This window comes from Pelodiscus sinensis, chromosome 7, assembly GCF_049634645.1.
Source record: "Pelodiscus sinensis isolate JC-2024 chromosome 7, ASM4963464v1, whole genome shotgun sequence".
Lineage (NCBI taxonomy): Eukaryota > Metazoa > Chordata > Testudines > Trionychidae > Pelodiscus > Pelodiscus sinensis.
The window spans coordinates 17,847,000-17,869,285 of record NC_134717.1 but is presented as its reverse complement, the minus strand read 5'-3'; the positions used below and the strand labels follow the sequence as shown (position 1 = coordinate 17,869,285).

The following is a 22,286-nucleotide window of genomic DNA, read 5'->3' as shown; positions in this document are numbered from 1 at the left end:
CTGCTCCTGTTCTTTACAACAGTCTTTCTGAATCTCTCATTCTCTTCATGGCTCTCCTCTGAATATGTAATTGATTGTGTATGCTTAATTTCTCCTCTCCTTTTCAGCAGGGTTTCAGCTTTTAGGTAAAAAGTTATTAAAAAATAAAGAGAGTAGAATATTTTTAAAAGCTCAGCATTGGTGTTTCCCGGCACTCATTGAAATCAATGGGAATTTTAATATTTATTTCATTGAAAGCAGAATTAATATTGAAAACTTTGAAAATCCCAACTGTAAAGTGTGAGTGTATTAAATTAATTTGGAGAATTCCCACACAGATTTCAACTTTTCTGTTTGTCCTTAGAGTCCTGTGAAATGGCTATGAATTGCTAATATAATATAATATAATATAATATAATATAATATAATATAATATAATATAATATAATATAATATAATATAATATAATATAATATAAGCTGGCAACATGCCAGTTACAGGTGTCTTGCTTTGCATTGCTACCAAGTGCTATTTTCTTTATGGCTAGATGCTGTTTTTTTAGATGGTGGTAGTGTCATTTTTTTAAAAAATCACATAGAAAGGAAAACAAGGCTTTTTGCTGTCTGACTTTAATTTACTGACAGCCAGCAGAAAACATTAAGAAATACTGAGCTGTTTATTGAATGGAGTATAGTTTGGCAGATATAAGGATGTGTTTTTCAAGGTTGAGTTTTAACTGGTAATTGTCAGGTTCTTGTAGATGGCAGAGAACTTGTTTTCCACATTACCCAGTGTATGTTAGGGTATGTCTAGACTACATGCCTCTGGCGACAGAGGCATGTAGTCTAGACGTACCCTTATTTGGTGTGTTGGGCAGAATTAGTTGTTCTTTCGGATATAATTTATTAAATACTATAAGTATACTTGTCCACAATATTACAACAATAGAAAATAGAGGAGAATAATCTGAACTTCAGAGGACTAACTGTAAGCTCTGTGTTTATTTTTCTAGTTCCCAACCTTCTCTTTTGGTAGAGTTCTTAGAAGCTACGTAGATAATATAAAATTTAGCTACATCTCTTCTAAAGGAAATAGAACCATCAACTTATATTGACCCAGAAATTTCTGGTTACATTTAAGTTATATCACTGATGAAAACGACCACTGAACAAAATAAAAACAGGCATACACTCCTAGAAAAAAAGTGACTTGTCAATTTGAGATGATTCTTCCATATAAATGGTAGAGAATTTAATATAGATCTAAACTTCCTTTATTTCTGAGACAAGTTTATTTAATCTAAGACAAGCACTGGAAAGAAAGGAAGATTTTTTTTTTCTTGGTGCAGTCATTTCAGTAGTAAAAATAGACAAATGAAGCTGTGTATCTTTGAATTTAATTGATCATTTCTGTACTTGAAAATAGGGGAATTATAGCACAAGAATATATGTTATCTATTACCTATCGCAGAAGCAACAAAAGGCAGGCCAAGAAATGCAAGGATGAAGAATGCAATCTTACTGGCCTTGGCAAACTAGCTTATTTTCTAACCCTTTTGAGAACCCCAACATTTATACTCTGAAAGCTAGTATCTCCACCTCTCTGTGTGTAAGATATCTTTATGTGCATTTAGGTTTGGTTAAAAAATAATATTAACATGGATTTATTTAAGTTATAGCTTAAATGAATGTGAATGTGTAGCCAAGTACATAGTTAACCAATGAGCCTGGGCTCATCAGTTAACTCTCTCTGTTACAGGCAGGCCCACCCAACCCAAGCTGCCTCTGTATCATAGGCTGCAGAGGCAGGAGGCAAATGCATGTGGGGAGCCAGCTTTTAAGCCAGCTCTCCATGTGTCACCTCCCAGTGCCTCCCATAGAGGCAGCAATGCTGAGGGAGAAGAGTTGAAATGGGAGCTGGTGCTTGCCTTTGCCCCTCCCCCCCACATTTACATGCCGGGGTATCTGCTGAAAATGTCAGCATTTACATATTTATACAAATAAATGCATTTTAACATCCCTAGTTCAGATCTCACCTTAGTCTTACTGTAATTTGAGGGACCACTGTTTTAGACTCCAAAGCCTGCAAAAAGTACATCTTATTTTGAAATCTGTTCCTAAAAGATGCTTGACTCTGTATTTGCTATTAATTCCATCAGTTGCAAGTTTACGGAGCAATCTTTTCACCTTTCCCTTTGAAGGAGGAAGGTAGGAAGGAAAACCGAAAAATGCCCAAACAGAATTAATAGTAATCAAATTTGAAATGTTGAAGAAGAAATTTCTTTTCTCCCTTACCCCATTGTTAATTTATTACAGCTGGAGGGAAGATAGCAAAGACCTCCTGCTATCTCAGTACTTGTATATAATAAATAATGACTTTACCTAAAGTGCTCTAGTTTGTTATATTGTTCCACTGTTACGTAGAAATCACAGTCCTCTTGTGGTTGTATCCAGATTAGTACGTAAAAGTGTGATGAAACTATTAAACTGGATATATCTGTTGACAGCATCAACAAAGAGAGCATTGTGGATGTTGAAGGTGTTGTGAGGAAAGTGCATCAGAAAATTGGAGGCTGTACTCAGCAAGATGTTGAGCTTCATGTTCAGAAGGTAACATGTTTTTAACCGAATAGTGCACCTGGGTAATCAGACAACTTTTTATTCAAACCTATAAAAACTGTTACATTTATATTTTTAGTAAAGGATCACCCATAACATTTGTAGACTGTTACAGTAAACTGCATTAAACCACAAACTTAAATGCTTAATACAGTAAACATGGAGCACTTTGGGGTTTGTTTTTTGCAAGAGAGACTTTGCGAATTTGTGGTTTCCATCTGTTCTTTAAGAAATACTCATTTGGAACCATATTTTGATGTTTTTAGCAAGAACGCTTTGGCTAGGATTGGCTTTCACTGCCAGTTCTGATTCTTGTTAATAGCAAACTCTAGCCATACAAATCTGCCTCTTGGTTCGTAGGCATAAACCCAGATTTTTTGTTTGTTTTTGATACAGACAAATGCATATGTCTTCTAGGATACAGAGGAGCTATGCATATGTCCCCTTTGCAGGGGTAAATCAGTGGCCTAAGGATGCGACTATGAAATAGGAGAACACATACATTTCCCATAGTTTACAATCTGAGGCTGGGGAAATGCAGTTTGATTAGAATTAGTATTTAACATTTACGTGACATCTTTCACCGAAAGGATATGTTAGCACTTCTCACACTGTACACATACAAACTGCTAAAATGCAGTCGCTTTGGGGGTGGAGTTCAGCAGTCAGCCAGTGTGTAACACATTACACAGGTGCAGTGGGAAGTTACAGTTTAGCCAAGGATACTAAGGAAATCCCCTAGACATAATAAAAGTTCCATGAAATTTGCTTTAATAATCATGCATTATCCACAGGCAGCCTGTGGATTTTTGTGACTGTGCCCACAAATGCCTCACCATATATTTAGAGTATAAGATGTCTTTTAATCTGTGTTTACGCACATATTATCATATTGCCATTATAGTCTTACTTTGATACCATATGAATTTCTGTTAGATTATCTACCTCAGAAGGGAAAAAAACTGATGTGATCTCTCAGGTTCCAAAATCCCAGTCATAAATTGCCCCTTTAGAAAGTGTCTCTTTGATGTGCTTACTCTATAAAATGATATAAAATGCATTGTTTCCTAGTTATGGAGGAAAGAAATTATACTAAGTGTTTCCAGTATAGCTATGAGACTAACACCAAATAAACATCTCCCTCTTTTGACTTTATGAGTAAAATTGCATGCTTTCAGCTAACGATTTATGCAAACACCGTTTCATGTTTGGGCCAGAAATACCCTTTTGTAGATCATACCTTGTTTTGAACGTGGTTTTATGCTATTTCTGTTACTGTCTCACTTTCAGATCTATGTGATCAGTTTGGCTGAGCCCCGACTGCCTTTGCAGCTGGATGATGCCGTTCGAGCTGAGGTGGAAGGAGATGAGGTGAAAACTTTTTCTCCTTAATACACCTGGGAATTTTCATTGTATTTGTAGTTGAGCAAAAACTTGAAAGTACTTCTTAATGCAGTGATTTTTGCTGTTTTGGCTTTGATTTAACTTCCCTTACATCCAGTTTATATGTGTTCTCTGAAATCTTCTCATCTATATGATACTTGATGTAGTATAGTGGGTAGTTGGAGCTAAATAATTTGCAGACCCGGTTCTTTTGTACCAGTTAGTGTTACAGGACCTCATTCTGAAATAAGTACTCTTGGAAAAAATGTTTTTATGTTTTTGGAAATCCCTGAGACTAGTTTACGCATTGTAGCCATTGTGAAAGGTCACATCTTGAACACTTGTGATCACACTGGGAACAAAGAACTGGTCATAGATTGCTAGGCCAGAAGGGAACATTGTGGTCATCTGCTCTTATCGCCTGTATAACACAGGCCATGGAATTATTTTCCAAAATAACTGCTTTTATACTAGAAATTGACAGAGATAAAGATGCCACCTGAATTCTTGTTTGAATTGTTCTACTAAATCCTTCAAAATAGTATTAAAAGTCCTTCCACTGAATTTGCAAATATCCCTTTGCTTTATAACCAAAGTGTTTTTCAGTCCATTGAATGTATTTCTTTCTGTGTATATATTTTCATTACATACTTTTGTACAACTTTTTAGGAAGGAAGAGCTACTGTAAACCAAGATACGCGGCTGGACAACAGAGTAATTGATCTGAGGGTAAGGAACTGTTTTTGTTGTACAATTAATTGCAGCAATATAGAACTTTAATATCCGTGAGAATTCCAGGATTTGAGTTCATGACCATTGTTCTGTTCATTTGATCATTATAAATAACATGGGGGGGGGGGGCTATTACACTAGTAATATTTGTGCTAAACATATGCACTTGAATTAAACTCCTACCAAGATTTCATTATAAGGTTGTTTTCTCTGATGATAGCAGTACTGGGAGTGCTAGTGTGACTCAGGGATCCATCAATGTTTCAAGACCTATTCAGGTAGATGTGGTCTGAGCAGATTTTAGATGGCGTGGTTTTAACCCTGCTTGCACTAGCTAGTCCACCGTTGCTCCTATTGATGAATTTAAACCATTGATAGCAATGATGAGAAATGGTAGCTAAATAATCCTAATGAAGGTACAATCAGAATGCCTTCCCATGACGGTGTGGTGAAATCACACCAAGAATACTGGGTACCCCATTATTAAAAAAATTTAGAGAAACATGCAAAAATCATTAGGAAACTGGAGCTGTTGGTTTATTAGGAAAGACTGAACAAACTAAATACATACAACCTAACTAGATCACAATTAAACAGTTTACACGGGGTCTAAAAATGTATTTGCTGACCATTTAACTACATTTTTTTATATTAGCTCAAGCGACCTTATTTTAAACAGCTGGGGTCCAATCAAAATTAAACAGTCTAGAAATTATGTTCCAGATTAAGGAAATGTAGTTTCCACACTTGGTTTGGTCTTGTCCACAATGGTATGTTAAAACAAAATAGCCTGAACCAGTCTTGAACTGTGTTTAGAACCAGGCTGGCAAACCAGGTTTTAGTGCCAGAGTAGACATGGCCATTGGGAAACAGGGCAGAAGTGTACATATTTTGAAGAATACAAAATTCAGGGAGAGGAGCATGGTATGATACAAGAAGCATAATTCAGACTAATGAGAGAGAATGTTACAGAAGAGAAATTTTAAGATGGATATTGAGAGAAAAATATCTTGATCATAGTGAGGAACAGTATCCTAAATTAAATAGCAAAAAACATTCCTAGATGCAATTAAAAATCCACTGGGTAGTAGGAAACATTGTATAGAACAGTTATGCACTAGCTAAATTAGACTAGGTTTACTAGCTCCTTTACATTTCAAGTGTTGCTTCTCAATTTATGAAAGTCTAGGCGTAAACAGTTGGTTAAGATTCTTTTTAAGTGTGGATGGGGATGAAACTACTGATATGTAAGCAAAATAGATAGGACTGCCCAGGCTAATTAGAGAACAAAGGTATGAGTGTATGGGAAATTACTTTGGTAGATTAAGTGACCGTGTCATCTAAATAGGATTCTGCTAGGCAATAATCTCAGATACAATCTAGTGACTATGAGAAACATCTAAAGCTGGAGGGGGGGGATCTTCAGACCCAGGACTCGATAGCCACTGCCTCTGCTCCTCCCTTAGCTTCCCTTCATATATGGAACACAACTAATAAGAGAAAACTCAGTGAATCTGCTGCTGAAGATATATCTTCTCTTTGTTCAGCAAAAAGGAAGATTAGGGTAACAAGAAGGTCAGGGTCTTTCTTTTTAAAAATACAAAAGTTTCACACTTAAACCATTTGTCTAGTTCAGGAAAAGAGGCTTGGAAGATTGGATGGCACAATTTAAAAATAACTTAAGTCCCTTTCGGTTGACTCTGGACGTCTAACATTTTGCACTTTGAACACACATTATCCAATCAAGCACTTTTCTCTTATAAATTATCAGGTAGTGCTTCGTAGGGCAAAATGAAGTCTGCAACAGGACATGTAGCAAAGGACCTTGATTAAACTTAGGTATTCGTTTTTAATTATTATATTTGGCTTTTGTAAATGTCAGATTTGCCATGTATGTTATTTTAAAATTGTGGTGAGTATCAGGGAAAAAATAATGTAAAAGCTTCAGATTCTGTCATTGCCTTCTAAAATAGCCACTTTCATAGACAGCCACTAACCGCTCTGAGTACTGATTTATAAAGTTCATTAAAGGGGCTACTGGGAGGTGATTTGAGAAACAATATATCCCAGTTTGGAATGATTCAATATGATGTTTTACTGTTATAGGATTAAAAATATTGAATCAACATTTTGTTCACTACTCTGGAATTGGAATCATAAGAATAGGTTGGTACGGGACTCTTACTGCCTCTTCATCCTCCTATCTCTCCTGTATGCTTGCATTTAAAAGTCCATTGTGACAGAATATGTCCCTATATTCAGAACCATCACACTACGGTAATAACATGTACAGGGTATGCCTTCCTGATCAATAATATGCCAAAATGTACATACCATTATATGTACAATTATGAACATGTTTTCTGAATAGGTCTGAGGAGTAGTAAATCAATTCTTCCAAAACAAAAGGACAGCTGATACCGTAGCCAGGTGTCACTAAAGCTCATGGACCAATTATCTGCTAAGAGGCCATTCTTTTTGCAAGGAATGGGGAGGGACAAAAATCTAGCTCCTTGCCAGTTGATCTTTTGGCGTTCGATTTACAGGTCACTGAGAGCGCTGAGAGCGCTGCCATTGACTCTGGTATTCCTGTTGTGAAAAGTAGGCAAAGTCAACAGGAGCATTTCATCTGCTCCCCTCTTGCAGTGAGGAAGGCACACTAGCATGGTGTAAGGTATGTTTATGTAGCTGGAATTGTATACCTTAAGTTGACCTTTCCCCATAATGTACACCTGCCCTTAGTAAAGAAACAGAGTACAATTTCCTTTCTTTACTAGATGGAATGTTGCGTTGCTCCCAGCTGAAAATGCTTTTTGAGAGGACCAGGTCGGATTACAGGATTTTAAATAATTGGGGTGGTCACCCTAAGATACCCCTCCACTCTCTCTGTCTGTCGCTGACATAGTACCAAAGAAAACAAAGGATAGTAGCTGTTCAACTCAGAGTGGAAGTGTGGGGACCTGAAATGAAAGCTTGGTCAACAATCTGTTGAGATATGTACTGAGGAAATTTGCTTTGCAATTAAGATAAAGATTGAACCTCTCTTGTCTGGGACTCTCTGTCTCTTGTCTGGGACTCTCTGGTCCGGCAACATCGCTGGTTGGGCAGGACCACAAATGTTGCTAGACCAGAGAGCCCCAGCCGGAGATTGAGAGTGGCTATGAGCAGAGCTGGTCTGGTCAGCTGCAGCCTTCAGGGCCAGTGCCCTGGGGGCAGGGAACCCAAGAAGCAGCTGTCACCTGGTGCGTGGGGCTGGAGAAACCTGGGGGCAGAAGAACTCTGAGAGCAGCAGAGCCAGGCAGGTGGGCTAGTGGAGGTCAGGCCTGCATGTTCTCCCAGGGCAGCAGCCAGGAGGGGAGTCCTGGGAGAGCCCGGATGCCTGACCTTCCCTGGTCTGGCAAATTCCCTTGTTGTCCTGAGGGTGCTGGACCAGGGAGGTTCAACTTGTATTTGGTTAAGTAGATACTACTAGGTATCTGTTTGTAACCATTTCTAATTTTTATGCCTCATTATTTATACTAAAAATCTATCTCTTTGAAGTTAATACACTTGTGCTATTTTATCTAATCCAATGTGTTTAAGCTGAAGTGTCTGGGTAATTGTTTAAGACGATAAGATAATATATTATTCCCTCAAAGAATAATGAACTAAATATATTTGTACAATCTCAGAGCGGGCTGGGCAGTACAGGACATAAATTTCAGGGGGGAAGATTCAGGAGTACGGAACGGGCGGTACAATTATATACGTGCACGCAGGGTAGGGCTTGCATACTTAGAAGGCTATTTGTGAGCAGCCCAGGTAAAAGCTACTTCAGCACGTTATTAAGCAGTCAAGATTTACACTGCACCCCACTAATCAGAATTTTACCCCAGTATTTCACAGCTGTTTTTGAATAAAAAGAGGGTTATAAATAGATGAAGGACAGCTTCAGAGTTCTGTTTCCTGGAGTGTGTCTGTCTGGGGAATGGCAAATCAATTCAGGCTTGCCATAGTTTAATGATGGACTAAATCCTGGAGTACTTACTCAGGCAAAATACTCATTAACTTCAACAGGAGTCTTGCATGAATGGGAAATTTGGCTCCAATCACACTGCATTTTATCAGGTCTGCTTCTGCAGCTAGGTCACATACATCTCGTGTGCCCATGCAGAACTGCATTAAGCCTAATTCACAGAACCAATTATACTGTAGGGATTTTTTTCAGAGCAGTATAGCTTGGAACCTGTAGTAAAATTTAGACTTAAAGCATACTATTTGACAGTCCAAAAGTGCACTGATCTAAACATGATACTTTCAAAATATTCAGTGGCTTCAAACCCAACTTTGCTATATGATGCATTCAATTTCCTCAGTAGCTGTAAGTTTTTCTGAAAGTGAGTAAGCAGGAATGAAGAAGCAGATCTCATTACTTCCTTTTATACTAATGGAATGAAGTTATAATATGGTCTCTAACATTTTAAAAACAAAGTTCTAGCTCCTATTTACTGTTGCTGTTATAAAATAACAAAGTTTGTTTCAAACCTTTTTGGGATTGAGACCTGAAGGATTTTTAAAAGCATGTTTTATTGCCTGGCAAGAACTTTTTTTTGTAATCAGTCAGTGATAGTAGGCAAAAAGCAGCAGTATATGCTTCAGAATTCCTTTTATGAATTGTTTTCTGCCTATTTGTATATTTCAAGTAGTGTAGGTTATAAAAAGCTAAATGTAAAAATTGAAGTATAAAGTAATTAACAGTTTGGATTTGTCAAAGTTCCTAATACATGTATCCAGTGATGGCCATTTCTAGCATGTTATTGCCAATTTTAAATGTATGGAGTACAACTTTTAACTAACTGGTAGTTCTAACTAGTTTACCGATAACACGAAGAAATGTTTTACCTGAATAAAAATATTCTTTAACATGCTAGAATGACAAATGTTTTAAACTAAAAATCCTGAGCCTGCACTGTCTTTTCATTCATTGCAGAATAAACAGAAATAATGTTTACTCTTGTTGCATGCCATTTAAAAAAATAGATAGTTTGGTTGGACATAAACACCACTTCAGCAATTATTGTGAGGAGGTCTCCCATCTGATAAATGAGCTCTTGGTATTCTATACTTAGGTATGTCATCATGTTGACCAGGGGTGGGCAATCATTTTTGCAGTGAAGCCACTTAATGAATTTTGGTATGTGATCATGGGCTGGCTCTGGCCCCGCAAGGGGAGAAGCCTAGGGAGGAAGGCCAGGGCTGTGGACTAGCCTCCCCCCAAAGTTGTGTGGGCCAGAGGCTTTGAATTAAAAAATACAACAAAGAGCTTGTGGCTCCAGCCTCTGCTGGGGTAGCTCTGCGACCGGGAGCCATTTAAATAAGATCCTGCTGCCTGAGCTGAGCAACCGCCTAGAATTTTGGTGGCATAGGCAGCAAGATATAAATAGAAAGTGGTTAGATGCAGATTAAAGTGTTAAGTGGGCCGGATCCAACCCGTGGCCACATCTTGCCTAGCCGTGGTGTAAACGATTATGCGAGGCATATCAGAGGCAGCAATGGGGGGCAGGAGCTGACTTAAAAGCTGGCTCCCCACAAGCACCAGATCCACCTTCCACACTCTTCTTCCCTCCACCCTCTGCCTGCAGTGCTGCCTCTGATACAGAGACAGCAGTGTGGGGTGGCAAGAGTGGGGCCAGGAGTGCACTGGCTGGCAGCCTGCCTCACCCCCTGGGCAGTATCGAATAGTTGTGTAACCATTAAGGTTTCATAACTATTCATTTGCACAGTATCTAACAGCCCTAGCTATACTAAGCTCTTAGTATGCTATTTGAGAGACTGGAAATATTTTAATATCCAAAGCATAGTAGTAAATATGAAATTAATATCTGTCTTGTAAAGAGGTTTACAAACAACTAATTAATCTTCCCTCTCCTACATCCATTTGAATTCACTGAGTGCTGTTATTTTACAGAGCTGAAAATGAAGGAAGAAGGGGTGTGATTTGCAATGGTACCAGAACAAGCCCACATCAGGGACAGGATTAGAACTCATAATTCCCGGCTCTGCATCTCTTAGTTCAAATTCCAACACTCATAACTCAGTCCTTCAAGATGCTAAGTGCCTTCAAGACTATTAGAACATTTTTTCTCTAGGTATTTTGTATGGCTACAGTCACTCTGTTTTAGACAGAGCGCCTTTTGACTGAAATGTGCTGACTATATATTTATTTTTAATTTTACTTCATATTATTAACATGGCCAAAAATAGTAATAGAAAACAGAAAATGGAAAGAGACTATGAGGAAGAAACCACGAGATTCAATTTAGCAGTATTTCTGCCCTTGTTTGTGATAGAGGTGATGAGCTGGCACATGAAACCAAATCTGAACACCTACTTGAAACATGAATACTGCTGTGGGTATAACATAAGTGGCATGTGTCCATTTAATTACCCACTTTAATTCCATGAAGGAATCTTCACAGACTGCAAAATTGATTCCGACAATGCAATTTGCCAATATATCAGTGGTTGATTTTCTATTATAGCAAAAATAATTGTAATGGTGTGACTTTTTTAAAGGCAAAAGAAAAAATAATTCACAGTGAAAGCTTATCACTGTCTTTAATTTATTCTTTTGTATTTAGGTATTGTAGCAGATGTAACAGTATTACACACAACTTTAAAACCCCCACAATGATATATACATCAGTAGAGAGACAGTTAAGGCAAGGTGACAGATTAAACTAGGGATGTTAGCGAATAGTCGACTACCCGTTCAGCATAAGCTAATCGGGTAGTTGACTGGAGTATCAACTACTCCCTCTCTTCCCCCCCCCCCCCCCACATCCCCCCACTACCTCTCATAGAGGCAATGGGCAGGGGAGGGATGAGCCGGTGCTGGGGGGGAGGGGGAGGATTAAAAGCCAGGTCCCCCAGCTCCAGCTCCGCGGTGCCACCTGCTGCAGCAAAGCAGCCTCTGCCCGTGGCAGGTCAAGGCTCACCATGGGCAGAGGATGTTCCAGCAGCAACCCCTGTCTGTGGCACTCCCAGCGGAGAATGGGCCCCCCTTGCGCACAGAGGCTGCTGCCGCCAAGAAGCCCCTATTTGCAGTGGCCTGGACTGGCTGTGTGCACGAACTGTTCCAGCCAGCCATATTCACCTCCTGTCCAGCCCTATCCCGTCCACAGCCAGCCCTGTCTGCCACCAACAGGGGCAGATGCTGGAGCAGCCTCTGTTTGTGACGGCCAGGGGCTGCTGTTGGAGCAGCCTCTGCCACCGGCCAGCCCTGGCGGTCATCAACAGAGGCTGCTTCAGCAGCAACCCGCAGCAGCTGATGTTCTCGTAGGCCAGGGCTGGCCGTGCACAGAGGCTGCTGGACTCAGCATGAATCAGGACCAAGCAGTCCTGGCTTGCGCTAGTCCAGGATGCTGCACCTCTGCATTTTAAATGGAGTAAGAGCCCTGAGGCTCTTACTCCATTTAAAATGCAGAGCCACTGCACGGGTAGCTCCCAGAGCCTGCTGAAGCCCGCTCCTGGAGTTACTCCTGCTGAGGTTTTGCAGAGTGGTTCTTATCAACTAATCATGTAGTCGATAAAGATTATATTGACTACATGATTAGTCAGATAACCACAATTTAACATCCTTAGATTGAACTCCTTTCTTTAGCCAGTTCAGTTTAGGTTTGTGTTTTCCTAAGGCTTATTTTACTGCACCAAAATGTTTATTTTAGAAAAGTGTTGTTTCATATTGACAGGGAATCGTCTGTCATGTCTTCAGTTTAGGACTTGCTGGTTCAGGAAACTCGTAATAGGATACCAAGCTTTTCACTTCTAGGGCAGCAATTTGAATTCATTTTACATTGGTCTTGTGATGGCTCTTTAGCAGCCTGTGTGAAATGAGTTGGTGGCTTGTCTAATTCCTGCTGAATAGGTTTTCACATCACAATGGACTTTAAATAGGTACTCTTGTTGGCAGTCTCCAGAGAGAAGCCAGTGATTGAATGAGCATTGAAAATCAACTACCATCTCACCTTTGGAGATGGTCCTGTCAGGTCAGCATTGAGGCATTTTGGACAGGGTTGTTTTGTCACTGCTTGTGCTGTACGTATTATATAACTAAATAAAAGCACCAGTCTCCAGGTCTGACAATATGACAATTTTCACTAATGCTTTTTTAACGAGAACTTGGTACTGTATATGGGGTTAAGAAGCCATGGTCTTTGCTTTGCAGTCTTGCTAACAAAATAGAAGAGGAATTCTTGGGGAAGCAAAAGTGAGTGGCTAGACCTCAGTTGGCTGTATTACTGTGTACAGCTTTAGGCTGCAAAGCAAATAATTGCTTTCAGATTGAGAAGGAAGAGGCATAGCAAAATCCCATTTTTTTTTCTTTATTTTTCATGATTTTGTAGCCAAGGAATTCTCTCTCTCATTTGGTGGTAGTCCATCAAACAAATGGAAGAAGCATTATTTTTCAGCCACTTAAAAGGAATACTCTAGAAACTTATCCTTGTGAACATTTTGATAATGGTCTATATCTCCTTCCTAATCAGATATAAGGCATTGACAATTTAGGTCACAAATCTGATGGCTTGAATGGTCATCATCTGGTGGACAATATCTTCCAACTTCTCAGTATTAAATTGCGAAATAGAAAAATATCCCCCTGGATCATTCCCACAGTCTGGTTACAGCACTCTACACTGCAACGCCCCAAAAGACATGGGGTCACTTTGTTGTTTTGGCATCTCTGCGTGTCTCCTGACAGGGGCAGATGACCATTTTGCAGGGCCCAGGGCAGCCCAATTTTGCAGGGCCTCCCTTTGCCACGGCCGCTCTGCTCGCCCTGCCCTATATCCGCCCCTGTCTCCTGAAGTGAGTATATCCTATAAACTGAGCAGGACAGGGGTTACAAACCTTAGTTTCCACATTCTAAAAGTTTTGGGAGAACAATTGTGGTTAATACATCAGTCTTTGAAAACTCCAGCAGCTATGAAGAGAGTGTCGTCCATTCATACACCAAGTTATGTAATCAGACTGATAAAATGCCAATAAATTCTAAATAATTACAAGGCCACAGTATTTTACAGCTTTCTGTTTTTCTTTTTCAAAACAAAACAGTGGAGTGAAATATTCATCCTGTGATGGAGATGAACCTAGGTTTGTTTCAAATATTCAGTACGCTGTCTGTCTAAAGTTGGATGATTGTGATATGTTTTGATTGGTTTATGGGTATATGTGGTTGGTGGCATGTCATGTGAAAAACCACAAGTCTCTCCTCACCTAACTGAAAAGTCAGATGTGTAGAAAGAAGTAGTAAACAGTGTTATGACGCAGATCCAATTTTTTTTAAAAAAATGTTCTTTCAGTTGCTTGCAAGAGCTATTTGATATATTTATATACATCCGTAGATCACTAACTGTAAGGTTTCATGCTCTATAAGCATGAAATCAGATATCGGTTCAGTGTTGACGTATTGAAGTATTTTTCAGCATTGACTTTCCTTTTCATACCCAAGCTCCAAAAAGCATTATAGGAATAGTTAGTGCAGTTATGTGTGTAAATGGGTTAACTGTTGCACATATGAAAAGCATAACAATTTTTTTCTTATAATAATTTTTTTCAAGTTTTCACTTAAAAAAGTGGTATAGATTTTGCAGCACACATGGGAAAGACTGATCAAACAGGGTTTACTTGACCATATTTTGTGGGAAATTTTAAATTTTCTGTGTGGTATGTTTTTTTTCATGTTGCATCACCTCCAAAGGTCCTGTATTTCAGCAGTCTAACAGGGCTGAACAAATTTTTCTCCCTTACGTGTTTTGCCACGGCCATTGTTTTTATCCTGTATTCTTTTAAAGCAAATTCATTATATATTTCTGCATCAGTTTTGGTTTAGTGTTTTTACAGTACGGTACTAATCTCATCTTGGAAAAACATAATGTATATCACAACTCAGTGGTTCTTTACAAGGGTGTAAAATTCAAACTAGTGCCTTCTTTTAACTGAATGCACTGTAAAGTGAAGTAAAAGGATTTCACTTTTGTTACCTTTGCCATTTTATGGATAATCAGTAATTCTCAGTTGAGACTTCTTCCTTGTTGTTGGGGAATATGGGATAATAAGCACTCCTGATTGAATAGCTTAAACGTTCTCATGGTCATGACAAAAGTAATAAAGTTCAGCAAGCAAAACTAATTCCAGATATATTATTTTATTTCCTTTTTATAGACCTCTACTAGTCAAGCTGTCTTCCATCTTCAGTCTGGTATCTGTCAGCTCTTTCGAGAAACTCTCATTCGCAAGGGGTTTGTGGAAATTCAGACTCCCAAAATCATCTCAGGTACTGTGTGGTTTAATTGCCAACTACAAATCTGAGGTGTGGCATTTACTTAGCACAGTGATACTGGATTGATATTTTGGTGGCTGAGAATTTTTCTTTTTAACAAATAATAACTGTTACTATCTTTTTAGCATATCATCTTCTAGAAAGGAGAAACAATGTGTCCTGTTCTTCTCCTATCCTTATATGTATGTTAGTAGTTGATCTGCTGCTTGTACCTTTTTAGTGTTGGCATTCCTGAAGACAAAGGATTATTCTTACCTGACTTGCAGTCTCTCCTGGGCATATAAAGATTCTGTCAAGTCAAACAAAAATTGTTCTTGAACCTGAACACTCTTGAATGTTGGGTACTCACAATCTAAAATCTGATGCACGTTGCATTAACAAGAGCAGACTTGTATGCAGCTTCTCTATGGGAGGAGGAGCCACCATATCACTTGATACTATACAGAAGATTGTTCTTTAGTAAAAAAAATATTGCAAGTTGTCACATCTGTAAAGAACAAAATAAGGTTATTTAGCATAGCGTGGCATGGAAGAGTGGCCAGATGACTAATGCACATGAGTAGGAGTTGGAAAATGTGGGTTCTGTTCTTGGCTCTGCCACTGATTTGTGTGTGACTTTGGGCAAGTCAGTTAACACCTCGGTGCCACTTTTTCCATCTGTAATTTGGAGATGGTATGAACTGGCCAGGAACATTGTGATGCATCAGTGATGTTGCTAAGGTTTATGGAAATTCTCTGATGGAAGGTACTATATCAGGGCAAAGTACTAGCGGTTGTGTTGTGAACATGACATAAGAAATCATTCTCCTGCTCTACTCTGCGCTGAATAGGCCTCGGAGTATTCTGTCCAGTTCTGGGCACCACATTTCAAGAAAGATGTGGAGAAATTGGAGACGGTCCAGAGAAGAGCAACAAAAATGATTAAAGGTCTAGAGCAGTGTTTCCCAGTTTTTTTTGACCACGGAACCCTTTCAAACTCAGAAAAATTTCAAGGAACCCCCTAGCCAGGGATTAAGTTTGTCAAGGAAAAAAAAACAACACACCCAAACACACACAGACTGCCAGTACACCACAATTGGTAGTAATAAGATGCTAAATACGGTCATGAGATCACCATTCATTTAAATTCAACATATTGAATATAACACCATTCATTTATATTCAACAAAAATCATATTAAATATGTACAAAAAATAAAACTATCAGATAATATTAATTATATTCATAGTTTTCAATGCGAAGAGTGGTTTTTCTTCTTTTCTTGGCAAATTCTTTTTATATTTGGTTTAATACTAGAAAGTTGGATTCGCATATCTCGCGCAGCATTCAGTCGATTTCTGTATTTCGTTTTCATTGCTGCATAGTTCGAGAACCCAGTTTCGCACAAGTATGTACTGGCAAAACAGCTGACGAATTGCGCGTCTTGATAAAGATGAATATTCTTGACTTTGACATAAGTCACTCCAAAATGTAATCAGAGAAACTTCTTTAAATTTTTGTATTAATTGGCCTTCTGAAGCGATTTCAATTAGGTTTTCATAATCTTGTGTAGAAAAACTGACTGGCTTTTCTGTTAAACTTAATGGATTTCGAATCCAGTTATTGTTGTCATTGATGTTTGGAAAATACTTAATGATGTTCGTGTATAAATCGCGGAGATGATCTGCAATGTCACTGCGAATATCTTCATCAAGTTTGTATCCATTTTCTTCAAGGAAATCATTCAGAGTTGGTAAACAATCCAAATCATTTCGTCCTACAGATGAGATCCAAAACTGTAGCTTCCGTGACAATGACAAAATTTTGTCTTTCGCATTAAAAATGTTTACATTCTTTCCTTGCAGCGACAGATTTACTTCATTTAGTTTTGTAAAGATGTCTGCAAGATACGCAACTCTAGATAACCACAAAAAGTCTGTTAAACTATCAGACAGTTGGAATTTGTGATCCATCAGATTTGCGGAGAGCTCATGACGCAATTCAAATAATCTAACCAGCACTTTTCCTCGTGATAGCCACCTGACTTCTGTATGTAGAAGCAGGGCTGTGTGCTGACTACCCATATCTTCACACATAATTTTGAACAGTCTTGATTGTAATGGTCGAGTTTTTATATAATTAATAATCTGTACTGCTTCGTCCAACACATTTTTAAGAGAGGGAGAAATATTCTTAACTACCAGAGCATGTCTGTGGAGAATGCAGTGACTGCTGGTGCAGTTTGGTGCTACATTTTTTTATTCTTGTTACAGCGCCAGCCACTGTTCCTACCATTGCTTTGGCACCATCACTGCACACATCAACGCATTTTTCCCAGCTTATTTGATGTGTTTTCATAAAGTTATTGATACAATTGAATATATTCTCACCAGTTGTATTGGTTTGCAAAAATTCACATAAAAGTAAGTCTTCTTCAGTAGAACTATTAAAATCATAACGGACAAATACAAGCTGGACTGCAAGACCTGCAATGTCAGTGGACTCGTCTAATTGTAATGCATATGCATCACATAAATGCAGCCGAAGAATAAGCTCCTTCTCGATGTCAGCAGCAAGATCGTGAATACGACATGTGACAGTATTGTTTGATAGTGGCACAGCCTCAACTTTTTTACTAGACTCCTGATCCAACATACACATCACAATATCTTTTGCACATGGTTTTATGAGTGATTCCCCAATAGTGTGTGCTTCGGCGAGCGATATACGATAGCTTACTTTGTAAGATGCCTCTGTTGCATTTTCATTATCAGATTTGGCAATTTTTGACATGAAGAGTTTACTTTTTTCAAGCGATTCAAGCTTTTGCTTAAAAAAACTAATGTCTTTATCTTTGTATTCTGGATGATTTGTTTCAAAATGTCTTCGCAATTTAGCAGGTACTAAACAACGATTAGATAATATTTTGTTGCACACTACACACATTTCCATTGCTTGTGAATCCAAATGCCAAATAGTCCTCACAATACCTGCGTTTCTTATTAGTCAGCTGAAATTTTTCATAATTAACTTGAGCTGCCTCAGTGTTTTCCTTGCTGGTTTCATTAAAAATATTGGAGTTTGAAGTACTCACTTTTCTCTTTAAAGTTCCTTCTTTTAACCAACGATCCATGGGGAATTTTGATATTAGATTGAATTCTTAAACTTAAAGTCATACACAGGAGCCACGTGTCCTCACAGTGTGTATGGGGATTTGTTCCGATCCTCACAGTGAGTAGGAGTTCCGGTGTTCCACTCACTGATAGTACTCCCCCCCCCACCCCACACACACACACACAGACACACACACATGCTGCCTTTACCAAGGGACCTAGCAGCAGAACAGCTGCTTGTCCCACTTCTGCCCGATCAACCCAAGATCCCTCTCCCGTGTCCCCCGCTGCCACTCTGCTTTTTCCGGTGGTAAAAGCAGAGCGGCAGCGGGGGACGCGGGAGAGGGATCTTGGGTTGATCGGGCAGAAGCGGGACAAGCAGCTGTTGCTGCTGCTAGGTCCAGTGGTAAAAGCAGAGAGGCAGCGGGGGACGCGGGAGATGTCTGAAAGGGGAGCAGGGAAGGAACCAGCGTCTTTGTGCGCTGGGCTCCTCTGTCTCTTTATGGGTGTGGGGAGGGGAGCATTTGGGTTCTCGCGGAACCCTTACGTTTGCTTCGTGGAACCCCAGGGTTCCGCGGAGCACCATTTGGGAAACACTGGTCTAGAGAACATGACCTGTGAAAGAAGACTGAAAGAATTGGGCTTGTTTAGCTTGGAAAAGAGAAGATTGAGAGGGGACATGATAGCAGTTTTCAGGTATCTAAAAGTGTGTCACAAAGAAGAGGGAGAAAAATTGTTCTTCCTGGCCTCTGAGGATAGAACAAGAAGCAATGGGCTTAAACTGCAGCAAGGGAGATTTAGGTTGGACATTAGGAAAAAGTTCCTAACTGTCAGGGTGGTTAAACACTGGAATAAATTGCCCAGGGAGGTTGTGGAATCTCCATCTGTGGAGATATTTAAGAGTAGGTTAGATAAATGTCTAGCAGGGATGGTCTAGATAGTATTTGGTCCTGCCATGAGGGCAGGGGACTGGACTCAATGACCTCTTGAGGTCCCTTCCAGTCCTAGTATTCTATGATTCTGTGTATTCTCTCTGGATGTGCCTTACCCAGACATCTCTTAGAAGTGGATTAATTTTCCTTTTATTTTATGAAGCCAGTTGTCATCTGAGACTATAGTGGTAGCCTTTTATAATCCAACGGGTGGAAGCAATTGTCTCACTATACAAAATCACACTGAATGCAACAGTTCACCCCTTTTATTTTAGATGTCTGTTTTGTAAAAATATGAAATAATGCTATAGTACAAATAGTTCATGAGGTCTCTTTACAGATGACCCACCAAGAAGTGTGCAATTCTTATTGTGCTGCATACCAATAGGGCAAACATGCTATTTGTTTCAATGAGGTTATGTTTATGCAAAATTGCTAAGTCTGTGCTAATTTTCATATTTAAATATCTTAGCTGTTTCAGTCTTCAAGACTTTAAAAGCTGTTGGTCCATGCTCAAGAATAATTGTTACAGAATTTACTAGTGATGTAAAATCTGCTTAATTGGCTAACTGGAATGCTCCCTCCTCCCTCTACAGGCAGGGGCTGCTCTGGTGTCCCAGTTAGAGCAGCCGCTGCATGTGGGCGCCCTGGCTCACTCACCATGGACAGAGGCTGCTCTGGCTGGGAGATCAGAGCAGCCCCAGCCTGCCGCCAGAGCAGCCTCCGTCTGTGGCAGGTGGGGAGCTGTTCCAACCCCACTGGTTAACCTTAACCTGTAAGCCTCACTCATTATGGGTGAGGCTAACTGGTTAATTGGTTAACCCTTCACATCCCTGATATTTACCTAAATTGTCATTTTTACTGAGAATATGCGAAAGTAGCTGCTGAAAATCTTGAAACTTTTTTTTTTTTTGAGAGAGAGAGAGAGAGAGAGAGAGAGAGAGAGAGAGAGAGAGAGAGGGAGTTGTGTTGCAACTCAAACTGCATAACAATTTTTGTAGTTTGAACAGAGAGGTTATTGGTAAGGGAGATCCTCATCTTCATGGAAGACATGATAATCTTCTAGTACTTACATAGTGCCCTGTCATCTTCAAAGCTCTTTAAGAACATTAGCTAACGATTCCTCAGAACACTTTGTTAGCCACATAGAAAAGTATCATTCTCATATGATAGAGAAACAGAGCAGTGAAATGACTCATCTGATGACACAGAAAGGAGTAAGTTTCACTTGCAGGATTAGAATGAAGGAGTTCTTGACTCTTAGGACTTTGCACGTACATGTACACTCTCTTGCTTTCTCATGATAACTTTTTGTGTCCAGCAAGTTACACAGCTAAACTGGGTAGAGGATTTAGACATACAATTCTATTACTATTAATAGTTGCTCTCTGTATATTACCCTGATTAGTTTTGAAAAAAATCTCATCCTAAAATTTACGTACAAACCTAAACATATTGAATAACTCAACCTCAGATTACTTTTGCTTGTATTTTAATAACTGCTATTAACATTTGTTTTTTCAGCTGCCAGTGAAGGAGGAGCCAATGTGTTTACTGTATCCTACTTCAAAAGCAGTGCCTACCTGGCTCAATCCCCACAGCTGTACAAGCAGATGTGTATTTGTGCTGACTTTGAAAAGGTTTTCTGCATTGGTCCAGGTCAGACAAACTGTGTTTTATCTGAGTTTTACATGCTGCATTGATCGCTTAGAGCAGGCCTGTGACAAATGAGATGTGATCATTTTGCTTCTTCTCTGCATACTTTACAAAAGTTTCAAGTAAGGACTGCTAATTAGACTGACATAATGACAATGTTTAAGGGGCAAGTTGATTGAATAAAAATGCAATGCTCAAGTCAGAAGCATTGATAGAAAGCACTGGTGTTCTGTAGCAGGTGTTGCCATATGATATTCTAGACCTTGGGATGAAAAAGAGGGAGGACTGAAATAGAAGTTTAATAATTCAGCGATGAGCTAAGACAAGCCAACAAAGCATCTACCGCATTTGTTATTCCAGATGCTGATGATGGTTGATGAACATGCTTAACTTGTCCAATCAAGTTGACTATGCATACAGTTTTTTACATTCTTTAATGTATTGTGATTCCTGAAATGCATCCATTCTGAGTTGTGTCTACAACCAATTTCATTTAAACATCCCCAGTGTAAATTGGACTAAGAGCAGGGGTCTCCAACCTATTTAAGCTCGAGATCACTTTTTTAATTTAATTGCAATCCAAGATCTACTCCAAACCCAAATACCCTTGCCCCGCCTCCTTTGTGCCCCTTCACCTAGGCCCTGCCCCTGCTCACTCCATCCTCCCTCCCTCTCTCATCCTCCCATCCATTCATCAGGAAGAGGCAGAGGGTTGGGATGCAGGCTCTGGTCTTGGATTAAGGGATTTGGAGTGTGAGAGGGACTCTGAGCTGAGCTTGGGGCAGGCAGTTGAGGTGCCAGAGAGGATACAGGCTCTGTAAGGGAGTATGGATCTAGGGGAGGCTTGGCTATGGTAGGGTCTTGGAGTGTAGGAGGGTGTTCATGACCGGGGTAGGGTTTCGGGATGTGGGCTCCAGCTGGGCACTACTTACTTCAGGTGGCTCCTGGGTGGTGATGCAGTGAGGCTAAGGCAGGCTCATCCCTGCCTTGACCCTGTGCCACTCCCAAAAGCAGCCAGCAAACTCCCTCCCAGGTCCTGTTGTGCCCTCTCTCTGCTCTGTGGAGATAGGATACAGAGTGGGAGAGAGGGTCCCTTGACATCACTGCCTATGCTCTGCCTCCCGTGCCCTGCACAGCAAGCAGGAGGCTCCTAAGGGGACCAGCTCCAAGGCAAAAGGCAGGATATGCACAGCAGTGCAGGGAGAGGCAGCTCAAGTGCTAGCATGTGATAGCTTCCTGGCCAAATCAGACAGGATTACCTGTCTGAGGCTCCAAGATCTACTGGTTGGTGAACAGTGACTCAGAGCAAAGACCCCCTAGGCTTAATTTCCAATCTTGCTTTTCTGTAAAGTTTTGAAATAAAACAGAAAATTGTGTCTGCTGAGCATTAACCTATATCTTTCTCAGAACTGTAAAATTGGTACATTTAAAGGTTGTAACTAGTGATTTATTTCTAAATGGGCAGAACAACTTCTCAAGTAACAGAACTAAAGATTTTGAAGGAACCAAATTTTATAAATCTTGCTTATTAGCAAATATTATGCTCTAGGGATAGCCTATCTCTACAGGAAAG

At 39.7% G+C, this 22,286-nt stretch overlaps 1 protein-coding gene across 1 annotated transcript in view; it reads left to right on the top strand.

Moving 5' to 3' along the window:
- DARS1 (aspartyl-tRNA synthetase 1) overlaps window positions 1-22,286 on the top strand; it is a 79,078-nt gene that overhangs the window by 42,193 nt on the left and 14,599 nt on the right. Inside the window, exons 5-9 of the mRNA XM_006117048.2 lie at window positions 2,486-2,588; window positions 3,888-3,968; window positions 4,650-4,709; window positions 14,916-15,027; window positions 20,582-20,716. Coding sequence (XP_006117110.1) covers window positions 2,486-2,588; window positions 3,888-3,968; window positions 4,650-4,709; window positions 14,916-15,027; window positions 20,582-20,716 — 491 coding nt within the window. The remainder of the gene's footprint in view (window positions 1-2,485; window positions 2,589-3,887; window positions 3,969-4,649; window positions 4,710-14,915; window positions 15,028-20,581; window positions 20,717-22,286) is intronic.